Genomic DNA, 15,373 nt, shown 5'->3' on the forward strand with positions numbered 1-15,373 from the left:
TTCTGACAGCGCCGCCATGATCATTAAAATTGGACCAATGAGAGCAGTTTCGCAAAATCGCGATTCGCGTCTTATTCATATGTAGACGCGAATCGCTTAAGTCTCTTTATAGGTTCTTTAATATTGGAAGAGGTGGAATCCATATTTTGGGCCATATTTATTTAATTAAAACTAATCCCAGCTACTTAAATATCAAATTACCTAATAAAACTAAAGTAATAATTCAAAACAATTCGAACATAACCTAAAATAAAAGATCTTGCCGGCCGGCCCCGGTTGTCAATACCCGCACATGCCCATTTAAGCAATTTTTAAACGTTATTTAGAAATAGCGCTTGGTGTAATTGATCCGCAAATTACGTTAGACGGTAACGTTATTAGCGGGCGTTGCGTTAAAAATTGACTCGCGCATATAGTAACCATGACTGACCATGATAAGGTACGCGTAAATACTGCATGACGCTATTCGGTTTTGCGATATCTCTCGCGATATCTCTAATAACTGTGCCGGTCAGGCGCTGTGCACAATTTTAGAGGCCATAAGTGGGCATCATAGATTTAGGAAGAACAGATATCACATTATGCATTTTAACCCGATCAAACATTCGGAGGTTGACTACGTACTGTAAAAATCAACTGAGATAGAGAAGGCGACATTGCCACATATCAAATTTGCGCCTATCTACTTAGTTTGATTTGCAGAAAGGGTGACTTTAAAACCTTCACCGGATATCAATAAATCTCAATTTCTTAATTAAATTAATAGTTTATTTTTAAAGAAGCATGCGTAATAATATGTTATTAACCAGAGGATATATGCGTTACTATTAAAAGACATGTTTATTGTTTAATGTGCTGAAACGTCTAGAACTACTGGCAACGTCGCTGCTAGTCTTCCAGAATGAAATGAGCCGTCCGTCCCACCACCCCTCGCGACGGCCCATGGTCCGTTATAGCGTACTATGTTTAGCTTACGGTGTGTTTGAAGTCGGAATCAAGTCCGAAGTGAACTTTTCAGTGTTTTTCAGTAGTTTTTGTTTTTGTTTAATGTACTTTTGAATCTGCGAATTTTTAATATGGTATGACAGTGTCAAATGTGTGGACAAATAAGCTCAAATTACCCGAATTTGTCTTTTCACAGGTAAGTATTGTTTCCGCCGCGCCGTAATCGTACATGGGCGTCCCACAAGGGAGCCTCTCACAATTAAAATAATTTCTAATTATATTTGTTAAATTTTGATCTATTAAAACAAGAACGTAGAAGCCGGTAATTGAATTATAATTCGTCTCAATTACTACCTAACTGTTGTAGATCATAACAAATTTGAATATTAACGTTACATTTGAAACTTTATTATAAGCCAGAAAGTGACATTTTTTTCTTAAAATTGCGTCCTATTTTGGTCATTATATACGATATTCTAAAGGAATTTTGCTCAATAAATAAACAAAGGTGTTAACCCGACCTATTTTACATTTTATTGCTTTATTATATCTGCCCCTTCGGCCTTGTTTAGACAATTGTTTACCACCGTACAAATACATCTTCCTAGAGTTATTTGTACGGTCTGTTTAACTTTTTTTAGAATGGGACGAACTGTAAATAATTCTTAGGCTACTAGTTTTATACATACATATATAGAGAGCGACCCAGGCCTCCAAAAAGCTTTTTACCTATTACGTTTTTTGTTTGTGATTTTTATTTCAATTTTTTACATAAGATGGGGGCCATTGTAACGCACATTTTCAAAATATTTTTGTCAACATACAGGGTGATTCAAACCGCAATACATATGCTTAATACAGTTCATGAAGATTAGGATATTTAACTAAAATTTGATTATCTGATGAAGCTACCTTTAAAAGAAATGGATTTGTAAATAAACGTAACAGGTATTCATTATTATGTGACAGAAATCCCATACTGTAGCACACAGATTTTATACTTTTAATGATAAATGCCTTCTATTGCGAGACTAAAAGGCAATTGCCTTGTATCAGAGCCATCATAATACAAGAAGAAGACCGAAAGTCAAATCTTGTCTTATATTTTCAAAAAAAAACACAATTTTCTCATTAAATATTGATTTTAGGTATAGGAAGTTATTAATAATACAAGATTAAACAACTATTACACAGTACTTCACAGGAAGCTATCGATTGCGAACTAACTAAATCGTTACTAATTAGGTATTAATATTGAAAAGTTCTTTTTAAGATAAAAAAAGGTAAAACTAAAACCTAAACTATCATTTGAGATTAAACGGGAAGTTCTAAATAATGTTGCCTATTCTAAACAAGAAAAATTTATTTATAAGTTAAGTTTTATAACATTCCTAATTAAATTTGGGCGAAAAGAATATTTCTGTTTTCTGTAGGTAATTTTCTCAGGGAAAATACGTAAATAAAAATGACTTTTTAAGCCAAAAAAGTCAAAAGGACAAGTTATTCCAAAAAAAGACTGTCCTTTTCAAAAAAGGACAAGTGGCAACCCTAGGTATTTCTGGAATGGAAATCTACAACTTTGGTTTGAAAATATGTTCCGGCCATCTATGTTTACAAAAATGTCTAAAATGTGCCTAAATGCCTCCATATTCTGAAAAAAAATTTTGAAAGAAACCAACCACAAACCTAATATAGAACTATTTCGGAAGCATGAGTCACCCTGTAAATATTCAAAAGTAACTGAAAGTTTATATAGAAGTAACTGAAAGTTTAAATTGAAAATCGACGTTGGAGTGATTTTCGAAAACTACTAACGTTTCAACATAAGTATATGTGGGATATTAATTGTATTATTATATTAGACCTTATAACAAAACTCATCTGACGAAAAAGTGTTAATGTAGTATATTAATATAGAGTAAAAATTTTACTAATTACTTTACTTTTACTTAACTAATTAAATTCGTTCCAAAAAACGATACGCCACTGGCCATTAGAACAATCCCAAATGCGCCTAGTTGCCGGGGTCGGAAATTTTAGACTTCTCTGTCTCTTCTGTCCTTGTTTGACACATTGGAATGTTTGATACACTACCAACGAGTATTTATGAATGAGATGTTCGGTCTATCTTTATAATGTCTTTGGTGGGCATGCTATGTGCGCAAACTAGTCACCTAACTAGTGCCCGATTCCGAAAATTGGGACCACGAATAACAATAAAGAAAAAACAAAGATTATAATCTGTATAATCTGTGGTTCTACACTCAGACGCAAAAAAACGCAACGGAGAAATTTTTAGTTTGGTTTGGTTGGTTGATTTAAAGTGTTATATTTTTGTTATTTTAAGCTCTATTTTCATGACTTTTTTAGCAAACTGTATATAATTATATCAACTTTAATTCTTAAACTTAGCTTTTTTATAACCTTTAGTAATTGGCATATTATACAGGGTTAATCAGATATACCAGCAGAAAAAAAATTGTCAAAAATACCCTAATATTTTGTATTGCTTCCCCTGGCTCCTATCATGGTATAAAGAAAACAAGGTATGATCGATAGCGGGTCCAATTTCGTTCAGTTTGCGCATACCACCTGTGACGTCATACGCCAGACAAAAAAATATCCATATTGTTCAATTGCCACTAATAAAAAAAGACCTAAACGAGGGAAGAATTAGGACATGTCAAATCATCGAGCTTGACATTTGAAAAATTATTTTCACATTTTGACACAATTAAATTTCACGGATGACACAATCTGTTTGACAATTTGAAATTGGCTCGCAGAGCTTGGCGACCAATGGTGCCGTTTATCACCTGTGACGTAGTGACCAACCTGCGCAATATCATACCTTGTATTCTTTGTATCATGGGCTCCTATAACTGCCGTTATACGTCCGTTCATACTGTCATTGAGACTGGCATATATCATATTGTGTTATGCTTTCCCATTCTTCTTCAAGAACCAAGCGAAGTTCATTTAATGAAACTGGTACCGCTTCGTGATCTCTAACCTTCCTGCCAAGCATTTCCCAAACGTCGAACATGATGAGCAATTCATAGTAGTATATAATTCACAATAATCACTAAAACTGCCTTGTCGTATTGAAAAAAAAGTTCAAAAAGATATTATAATTGGAAAAATTGCAAATTGTTGGTGGCGAGTTCATTTCGCTCTTAAAAATTAACCAAAGCATGTATTATTGGCATGACCTAAAAAACAAAACGCTCAAGAGACATGGATCTGACCGTAAAATTATATTTTAGGAAAATTTGCTCACAAAATTATTGCACAGGGTGGATCAAAGTTAGGGTAAAAAACAACCCTTCGAATAACCCTGTATAATATGCCAAATACTAAAGTTTATAAAAAACTGAGTTTACAAATTAAAGTTGATATAATTATATAGCGCGTGCTAAAAAATTCATGGAAATAGGGCTAGAAATAACAAAAATATGACACTTTAAATTTAACCAAAATTTTCTCCGTTGGGTTTTCGCCCCTCTGAGTGTTTATAAAACAGAAAAGGTATAATAAAATTGCCTTTATCTAATGAAAGAGGCCAAAAACGAGAAATAATAATTAAGAGACAATTTCTATCATTCGGTACTTACATTTCATCATCTGGTAAATTCTTCGTAATTGTCACTTCAGTATCTTCCCCATATCTATAATATCCAAGGAATCCTATTACCGTAAACAGAGCGACTATCAAAACCATGGCGCAGTTCAGTACCCCGTTCCATCCGAGAAATTTAGGTTCGGTCATAGAATTTTCTACAGGCATTATAGTACCTATTCCCTCCATAGCAAACAGAACAGTGCTTAGGAAAGATGGAATACCTAAAAATCGTTATTTTTAGTATATTTCATATTAAGACTGGCCGCATATACCCAAACCTGGGTATATTCTGAATTATTTAACAAAATTCCAAAGTTTACCCCCATATGTTATAAACTATTATTATGTTAAACTATTATCTTTTATAAAATTATTATTTTAAATAATGCATTAAACTATACAACAATTCAATCAGTATTGGATATGTATAGTTCATACCAAATAAACATTTGGTCACGTGATTACCGTCACAGTGTTGCCCACTTTTGTATATTTTTTTTAATCAAAAAATATTTTAGAAAAATAAATAAATTAACTATAAATATATAAACAGTTATTTTATTTACATCAACAAAACACACCTCCTTAACAACACTTAAGGGATACAAAGGGCCACTACTACCGCTTTCCTGTTAAAACTATTATAATAAAGTTGATCTATGAATTTTTTGAAATGGATATTAAGCGATCTTCTTCGCTTAGCACTAAAAAAGGTTCTAAAAAGAACACTGTACAACTGCAAGGACTGCTAGTAAAAAATGTTAAGCTTAAAGTATCACAACACAATTCATTTAAACCAAAATCTCATAATAGAAAACTAAAGTGTCTAAACCAACGACCATGTCAGGAAATAAATAAATAAATGTGGAAACTTGGCATTTTTTACAGCAGAGCTACCACCTGAATATCCAGCGAATATGTCTATGTTTGGCAACAATGAACTTAAAAATCGGGCCCTCGATTACGTAACTGAAAATTTAATTGGTATCGCCTATATATTTATTATTTCAAAAGTATTTTGTTTTATAAAAAAACCGGTTAATTTTTCTTATTGCGTTTTAAAAATGAAACCTTTGTTACAAAAATGTACAAATAGGTATTTGCATTTTGTATTAGGTATTACAGAAGTGTTAATCATATAACACAATATATGCATCATATTATGCACTATATTATTCTTATGTTTCTATTAACATGCGACTCAAAATATTCTAAAGGAAAAAATAAGATTATTTCCTTTTTTCTCTATGTACAGGGTGGGTCAAATTCGACGCTTTTAAATGGAAACACCCTTTTTTATAGGAGATAGACGAAAACTAATATCGGTGTCTGGAGCTGAATTTTCATCAAAAACATGATGGTGAAAACCGCACATCAATATCTGTTACCGTCTCGGAGTTACGGGGTGTTTTTCAAAAATGTGCATTTCTAACAATTCGCTGTAACTTTTTTGCTATAGAAAATTTTGTATTTCTATGAAAACATTTCCAAAGCACCTTTTTACGTAGAATTTAATGGTTTAAGTATAATTTTTTTTTAAACTAATAATTTAAGAGTTATCAACAGAAAAATTGATTTTTTATTTGGGACACCCTCTATATTTTTAATTAACTGAAAAGAATTTAAAATTACCTTTTCAAAAATATAGCACACTTGATATTTTGCTTTAATTCCCTTCGAAATACAGAATTTTTAAAAGATCTCTAGTTTTAACTAGTAGGCTTTGGACCACTTATTGATGGTATGCCCTTAATGGAACTCGAAAACATATTTTCCAGCAAGACGACGCACCGCCTCCGAGCGCTGAAGTTATCAGCAAATTTTTGCAGCCAATTTCAAGAATAATTGAAAGCTAACCAAGATCCCAGCCGTTGGCCGTCGAAGCCGCCTGACTTAATGCCCATGGATCTAATCCTATAGATATATTTGCGGAAGAATAAAGAAAATGTCTTGATTTGCTATTTATTTTTATTAATTTTATTGTTATTAGATATAGTTTAAATGTGTTGATGTTGGTTAAATATATTTTAAATTGTTATAAAATTCTGCATCTCTCATAGCAAATATTATTTTCGTTTTACAGCCATTTTTACATTACAGCCGGTGCCGTTCAAAGCCTACTTATTTTTTAAAGCGGGCGAATTTTTATATACTCTATATCTCGAAGAGGAATCGAGCAAAATATCAAGTGTGTTATATTTTTGGAAAGGTAATTTTAAGTTATTTTCAATAAATTAAAAATATACAGGGTGTCCCATATAAAAAATCAAATTTTCTGTTGATAATTCTTAAATTATTAATTTTAAAAAATATATACTTAAACCGTTAAATTCTACGTAAAAAGGTGCTTTGGAAATGTTTTCATAAAAATACAAAATTTTCCATAGCAAAAAACTCGGCAAAAAAGTTACAGCGATTTGTTAAAAATGCATATTTTTGAAAAACACCCCGTAACTCCGAAACGGTAACAGATATCGATATGCGGGTTTCACCATCATGTTTTTGACAAAAATTGAGCTCCAGACACCGTTATTAGTTTTTGTCTATCTCCTATAGAAAAGGGTGTTTCCATTTAAAAGCGTCGAATTTGACCCACCCTGTACTAAAATTTGATATTTTGAAAATTGGCATTTCTATTTTTTCTATTTTTACAAAATTTCATTATAAACCCCAACTGGAATACTAAGATTCTTTAGATTTCTTTCCAATTATCCACACCATTTTTTTTCCAAAAAAAATATGATTTTTGAAAAATGTCAATAGCGTTTGTATAACTATTTTTTATTAATTCATCAGCCCATTAAAAAAAAATCCATTTGTTTCGAACTTTAGGTGAGTATTGTATACAGGGTGTCCCAGGCTGAGCGTGCATTAGATGTTTCTGGAGAACCAGAATATCTAGATCGGAGATTTTTTGCACATCTTTGTTTTAGAACGAGATCTATCGATTAAAAATAGTTTCAATATGGCGGCACTTCCGGAAATTTCGGAAGTTTACTACAACTTTCTTATTTTAAATGGCCGCCCCTATTTTTTATTATATACTTAAATTCTCTGTAAAATTCTATGAATAGTTATGTTAAACACTCTATATCTAACATTAACCGTTTTTGAGAAAAAAAAATATTTAAAATTTTTCCACGAAAAAACTACCTGTCAAAAAAATTTGTATAGCCTAAAAGTCAAATTTAGTGATACCTACAGCTACTGTGACAGAAAGAGAAGATATGTAGCTATCTATTTCAAAAATTAAATTGTTCAAATATCATATAATAATGCCGGTAGCTGTCATGGAATTGAGCGATTAAAAAATTATCATAAAACATTTTTTTTTCAAATGGAAACCCACTTTTTTTATTTCACTAGTGAAAAGATTTTACAATTCGTTAATTTTTAACTATAGGTACCTACATGTTCCTATACCAAAAATAAATCGTTTTTAGGTTAGTTATTTAAGATTTAGTTGAAAACGTATATTTTTCTTGATTTTATCTAGCTTCCTTTGACATTAAGTGTCAAAAATTCAGACAATTTATTTCTATCTGTCAAAAATGTATTTTCGCTCCTTGGTGATATCTAATATCTAAATATCTAATCTATCTAATTATATTAATAATATAATAGAATAAACCCTGAAAAAAAAAACAACGCAAAGTTGGCTTGCAAATGATGATCGATAATATACTGATACATACTACTTTTTGAACAATATGACATGGCCAGATCTATTGTTTTAAATTGTTAAAAATTTTAAATGTTTTTTTTTTCTTAAAAACGGTTATGTTTGGTATAGGAGTGTGATATCAAAATTCATAAAATTTTACAGAGAATTTAAGTATGTAATAAAAAAAAGAGTGCCGCCATATTGCAAATATGTTTAATGGATAGATCTCGTTGTGCGACAATGATGTGCAAATAATCTCCGGTCTAGATATTGTGGTTCTCTAGAAACTTCTAATGCACGCTCAGAAAAAAATTAATCACATCTATTTACCAGAAAGACTTGTAGCTAGTTTAGCATCCGATTGTCCTCCACTTGGTAAACCAGAAACTGTATAGTATGCCGTTATACCGAATGCTACAGCCAGCATGATGTTAGCAATAAAGGAAAACGGAACCATATGTTTGATCTCCCTAATTTGACATAGACCCAGCAGAGGCAGCAATATTATCAACTTGAAGATGTAATGATCCCACCATGCAATTTCAGGATAATAATACGAAAATAGCTAAAAATATATTTAGTATGAGCGAAAAATACGTTCTTATATACAGGGTGAGTTTTAAATAAGTACAAATATTTTTAGTGATTGGGTGAGAGAATTTATGAGATTTTTTTCGATAACATTTTTTGAAAATTTGGATTTTTTTTTAGTTTTTGGTTAAAAACCATAATTTCTTGACAATATGGCAACATTAAAGAAATCCAGAAATAATCTAGTAAGTAGGCTCTCAAAATTTCAGCAAAAATCATATTTTTTAAAATTTCAAAGTAAAATAACTCGGTTACTTTGGACTTATTTGAAAAACTGTAAAGAGAAAATAGGTTTCTTTTCTACCAACCCTAAAAATATTTGCACTTATTTAAGACTCACCCTGTATAATATTCATTATTTAAACGTGTATACATTTTTTTATTAATTATAATGGGTTTAACTGTTGATTTCTTAATATTATTTTAGACTTTTCATTTTTTTATTTATACTACTAATTATTTTAAAAGTGTAATATATTTATGACATATTTGTTTTTAAATTAGATAATTATACAGGGTGGGTCTTTAATAAGTGCAAATATTTTAAGGATGGTATATTTCGACCCCAGAAATACGTAAATCCTGCATTTCTTTTAAAATTTCCTGTATATTTTAGAAAACTTTTTGGAACTGCCGGTATAATGTCTTAATCTCTGATATTACTACAATTACGACTTTACTTTATAGTTACGGCACTAAAAAGGGCTCTCAATTTTATTTAATCTTTTTTTTTAATTGTCAAATTTGAATAACTCGGTTATTTTGGACCTAATTGAAAAACTATAAAAAGAAAATATGTTTGTTTTATCGAGATCTACCAGCCCTGAAAATATTATCACTTATTTTAGACTCACCCTGTATAAGTATATCGGAAAATAGAGAGTGGGATAATCAAAACTTTTCAAGAAAGGTACTTTTTCAAGAAATACAAATAGTTATGTCTCTTATAATTTGTTTCTAAAAACAAAAATATTTTTATTTATGTCATAGATAAAATTCCACATTTTATTCAGAGAGAAGAAAGAGGTCGTCAACCTGTTAAACTTTTCTCTATCATTTTAGTCCAGGGGGCAGTGATTTTTTTTGTACTTAATTTCCGCTGTCTGTCATTTACAGTCATGAAAGCCCCGCCAAACTCACAAGTCAGCTATTGTTAAATAGCTGCCCATACACGGCCTTCGGACTTGGCCTTGAGGCCTGGCTTTTCACACAAAATACCGTAAGTTTGCGTGAAAGGCGAAGTCCGCGGATATATTTCCGCTACGGTAATTTGGGTGAAAGGCCCGGCGTCATGGCCCAGTCCGAAGGCCGGGCCTTTCTGTTTGTGGGCAGCTTTTTAGGAGAGGAAGCGCCACGTGCTTATGAATTTAGCGCGCCTAACGAGTGTTGCACGAGTCTGGCAAGGCTTCGGAATGTTGCACATTAGCCAGACTATACCAAATACCAAGGACTATACAGGGTCGCTTTTATGTATGGAAACGGTCGAGTATTAGGTAAAATATAGAAGGTACCATAAAAAGTTAAATACAAAAGTTATAGGTTTTTTAAATATCTATTAGCGAATAATAAATTTAAGTATACAGGGTCGTTCATAAAGTCGTGGGACATCAAAGTTTCATTTTTTAAATAGATCACCCTGTATATTATTACATATTTCAATTCTTCCTTCAATTCTAAGCAAAAATCGAAATACACACAATGTACCTCAAAGCAACCGTTTCCGAGTTATTGCCTTTTGAAAATATCACTTAAACAACCCGATTTAATTAATTTCGATGTGTTTGGTTTAATTTAATTATGCCACTCTGTCGAATCTGTGATACTGTTGTAATGGGGTTTTAAATTCCTATTAGCTACTAGTCAATTTCAAACTTTAATTTTTTTCAAATGAAACAATTCCCCTTGTATATTATTACATATTTCAATTCTTCCTTCAATTTTAAACAATAATCGTAATACACAATGCTATACGAAAATTTTGTAATTTCCAGACTTGCTATACTCTCATTTTATACATATAAGCCAACTTGAGAACTAATGTCAAATATTATTAAGTATCACAGTTTCGGCAAAATGGCATCGTTAAATGACACTGAATATATCGAAATTAATTAAATCAAATTGTTTAAGTGATATTTTCGGAAAAGTGAATAACTCGGAAACGGCTGGTATGAGGTACATTGTGTGTATTTCGATTTTTACTTAGAATTGAAGGAAGAACCGACATATGCAATAATATACGGGGGTTCCATTTAAAAAAATGACACTTTGATGTCCCACGACTTTATGACCGACCCTGTATACTTAAATTTACTACCCGCTAATAGATATTTATAAACCCTATAACTTTTATACTAAACTTTTTGCGGTACCTCCTATATTTTACCTAATAATCGACCGTTTCCATACATAAAAGCGACCCTGTGTTTGCAACTGTAATTATAATATACGCTATTATCTGACAAATTTTTGGGGCGGCGAAAATCATGGCAATTATATCAATCATTTTTATCCAATTTATCACCTGCCAGACATATTACCCATTCTCACAGATTAGCTAGACTATTTTTTTTCTTAACTGCTTGCTCACTGAGAAAATAAGTTCCGAATATCTTCACTGTCCCCTGGACTATTTTTATATCTATAAAATAATATTTGTATACCTACTTTCGTAAGTGATACTGATATGAAAACAATATAAACAGCATTACTTAAGTAGTACGTTGACATAAGTGCAATTTCCACAAATCCTCTAAAACGTGACGTTATTTATAAAATGTTATTAATAAAGTATTTTTTTGAAGTTTACTTGGCAAAGGGAGCATATTTTTGTATAGATTTAGGTCCGTGTAGGAAGACCTCCTTGGCAGTATCCGAATAACCTAAACTAGGCAGCTTATTTTTTATACAAACTTTGTGGGAGGCTTTCACCTAAAAATTAATCCATATTTTATATACAGAGTGTCCCAGAAATAAGTGCAAGTATTTTAACTGGTAGTATAGTTCAACCCTAGAAACACGCCTATGAGGTTCTTTTCACGAAAAAAAAGTTATGAAAATTCGAAATTTTTTGGAAATTTTTTAGTTTTGAGTTAAAAAACATAATTTCTTCATAATATGGCAACATAGGTATTAGATTAAATTTACAAGAAAGAAAACCCAGAAAAGATCCAGTGGTTCTCAAAATATTAGCAAAAAATTATTTTTTTTGGAAATTTATTTTCGACTTATTTGAAAAACGATAAAGAGAAAATATGTTTTTTTTATCGAGATCTACCACCCCTTAAAATACTTGCAATTATTTCTGGGACACCCTGTATATACAGGGTGGCGCCTCTCATACGCCGCGGAAGCTCCAAGGAGAACGGTAGTTTATGTCGAAATGAAATTTTGGCAGCATATGTAGGTTAACTGAAAGCATTTTTTTAAAAATATATAGAATTATACAGGGTGTCTCAAAAAAGTTACACATCAAAGTTGTGTTTTTTCTAATGGAACACCCTATATATTAATTGATTTTCGGATTCTAGGAAAAAAATAAAGGTGAGTTCTATTAAAGAAGCATATACCCAAAATCTAAGAATTTTGACATATTTCACACTTTGTGAAATTGAAGAATAAATTTTAAATTTCGATAACAGCTACCTAAATTTTAGTTAACCTTGTATAGCCTGATATTTAATTACAGTAACCATTATATGTTAGACCAAATTGAAATTTGACCCGAAAAGTTATACAGGGTGACACAAAATTAATATGGAACATTAGTCACTTTTAAAAGCAAGTTACTCCTTTATTTTAACGCCTTTTTTATGGAACGCCCAGTATATTTTCCAGTGTTCAATGGGGAATTTATATATCTTCAAAATATTATTAAGGTTGCGTACCCCTCAGACAAAGATTTTCCTAGATATTTTAATTTTACTCATTTTGCGTCAGTAGATCTATACCGGGTAAATTCCAATTTAGGTAGCTTTTATTGTAATTTAAAAAATTGTTCTTTATTTCTCGAAAATGTTAAATATGTCAAAAACCTTACATTTTAGTCATACACTTCTCTTATAAAACTTACCTTCATTTTTCTCCCAGAATCCGAAAATCAATTAATATATAGGGTGTTCCATTACAAAAAACACATCTTTGATATATAACTTTTTTTGGGGACACCTTGTAGAACTCTTTATATTTTTAAAAAGTGCTCTAAATTAACCTACATATGCTCACAAAATTTCATTTCAATACAAACTCTCGTTCTCCTTGGAGCCTCCGCGGGGTATGAGAGGCGCCACCCTGTATATTATATATTTTATTAAAGTTTTATTTTAAGAGTCCATTTCACTAGTTCAAAAAAGTAGCAAAATAGGCATTCGGCATTTAACGTTTTATGTAAAACTGGCTAGTTATTTTTACAAAATGAAGAAGGAAATTAAAGATAAAGGATAATACTATATCCGTATTGTAGCACATTTTTAAACAACTTCTTTAACAGGTCGGTCAAGTTTGCCCCCCGTACTAGAGGAAATTCAAAAAGAGATATACCACTATTTTGCACACATTTTGCACAATTTTACACACCATAAATGATATTTTGCACACTTACCTAAGAGAAACTAGAGCCGTTTTTTAAACGGGGGGGCAAACTTGACCGTTCCCCCAACCATTTGTTACGAAATTGATTTATTTCTATGTACATGGATTCAGCTAATTTTGCACAATTTTGCACACCTATTTTTAAATTTTGCACACCCTCCTGACGAAAGTTATAAGGGGTTGAAAATTTGAAATTTCCCCCCCATCTGCGACTAAATTGAATTTCGTTTATGTCAAACGAATGGGCTAATTTTGCACAATTTTGCACACCTATTTTAGAATTTTGCACACCTTCCTGACAAAAGTTATAAGGGTTTGAATATTTGAAATTCCCCCCCCCCATCTGCCACAAAATTGAATTGTGTTTTCATTTTTTACTTATACTACTAATTATTTTAAAAGTGTAATATATTTATGACATACTTGTTTTTAAATTAGATAATTATACAGGGTGGGTCTTTAATAAATGCAAATATTTTAAGGATGGTATATTTCGACCCCAGAAATACGTAAATTCTGCATTTCTTTTAAATTTTCCTGTATATTTTAGAAAATTTTTTGGAACTGCCGGTATAATGTCTTAATCTCTGATTACTACAATTACAACTTTACTTTATGGTTACTGCACTAAAAAGGGCTCTCAATTTTTTTTAATCTTTTTTTTTAATTGTCAAATTTGAATAACTCGGTTATTTTGGACCTAATTGAAAAACTATAAAAAGAAAATATATGTTTGTTTTATCGAGATCTACCAGCCCTGAAAATATTATCACTTATTTTAGACTCACCCTGTATAAGTATATCGGAAAATAGAGAGTGGGATAATCAAAACTTTTCAAGAAATGTACTTTTTCAAGAAATACAAATAGTTATGTCTCTTATAATTTGTTTCTAAAAACAAAATATTTTTTATTTATGTCATAGATAAAATTCCACATTTTATTCAGAGAGAAGAAAGAGGTCGTCAACCTGTTAAACTTTTCTCTATCATTTTAGTCCAGGGGGCAGTGATTTTTTTTGTACTTAATTTCCGCTGTCTGTCATTTACAGTCATGAAAGCCCCGCCAAACTCACAAGTCAGCTATTGTTAAATAGCTGCCCATACACGGCCTTCGGACTTGGCCTTGAGGCCGGGCTTTCCCCCAACCATTTGTTACGAAATTGATTTATTTCTATGTACATGGATTCAGCTAATTTTGCACAATTTTGCACACCTATTTTTAAATTTTGCACACCCTCCTGACGAAAGTTATAAGGGGTTGAAAATTTGAAATTTCCCCCATCTGCGACTAAATTGAATTTCGTTTATGTCAAACGAATGGGCTAATTTTGCACAATTTTGCACGCCTATTTTCGAATGTTGCACACCCTCCTGACGAAAGTTATAAGGGTTTGAATATTTGAAATTCCCCATCTGTCACAAAATTGAATTGTGTTTTCATTTTTTACTTATACTACTAATTATTTTAAAAGTGTAATATATTTATGACATACTTGTTTTTAAATTAGATAATTATACAGGGTGGGTCTTTAATAAATGCAAATATTTTAAGGATGGTATATTTCGACCTCAGAAATACGTAAATTCTGCATTTCTTTTAAATTTTCCTGTATATTTTAGAAAACTTTTTGGAACTGCCGGTATAATGTCTTAATCTCTGATTACTACAATTACAACTTTACTTTATGGTTACGGCACTAAAAAGGGCTCTCAATTTTTTTTAATCTTTTTTTTTAATTGTCAAATTTGAATAACTCGGTTATTTTGGACCTAATTGAAAAACTATAAAAAGAAAATATATGTTTGTTTTATCGAGATCTACCAGCCCTGAAAATATTATCACTTATTTTAGACTCACCCTGTATAAGTATATCGGAAAATAGAGAGTGGGATAATCAAAACTTTTCAAGAAATGTACTTTTTCAAGAAATACAAATAGTTATGTCTCTTATAATTTGTT

At 31.3% G+C, this 15,373-nt stretch overlaps 1 protein-coding gene across 4 annotated transcripts in view; it reads right to left on the reverse strand.

The window, feature by feature from the left end:
• The window catches only part of LOC115891292 (proton-coupled amino acid transporter-like protein CG1139), a 35,123-nt gene that overhangs the window by 5,064 nt on the left and 14,686 nt on the right, over positions 1–15,373 (reverse strand). For all 4 annotated transcript variants that reach the window (XM_030911734.1, XM_030911737.1, XM_030911738.1 and 1 more), the window contains exons 5-8: positions 11,632–11,753; positions 11,490–11,574; positions 8,562–8,796; positions 4,560–4,788 (exon numbers count right to left, since the gene is read on the reverse strand). In XM_030911734.1, the coding sequence (XP_030767594.1) occupies positions 4,560–4,788; positions 8,562–8,796; positions 11,490–11,574; positions 11,632–11,753 (671 nt within the window). The remainder of the gene's footprint in view (positions 1–4,559; positions 4,789–8,561; positions 8,797–11,489; positions 11,575–11,631; positions 11,754–15,373) is intronic.

This window comes from Sitophilus oryzae, unplaced genomic scaffold (assembly GCF_002938485.1).
Source record: "Sitophilus oryzae breed Bouriz unplaced genomic scaffold, Soryzae_2.0 scaffold_980_pilon_pilon, whole genome shotgun sequence".
Taxonomy (NCBI): Eukaryota; Metazoa; Arthropoda; class Insecta; order Coleoptera; family Curculionidae; genus Sitophilus; species Sitophilus oryzae.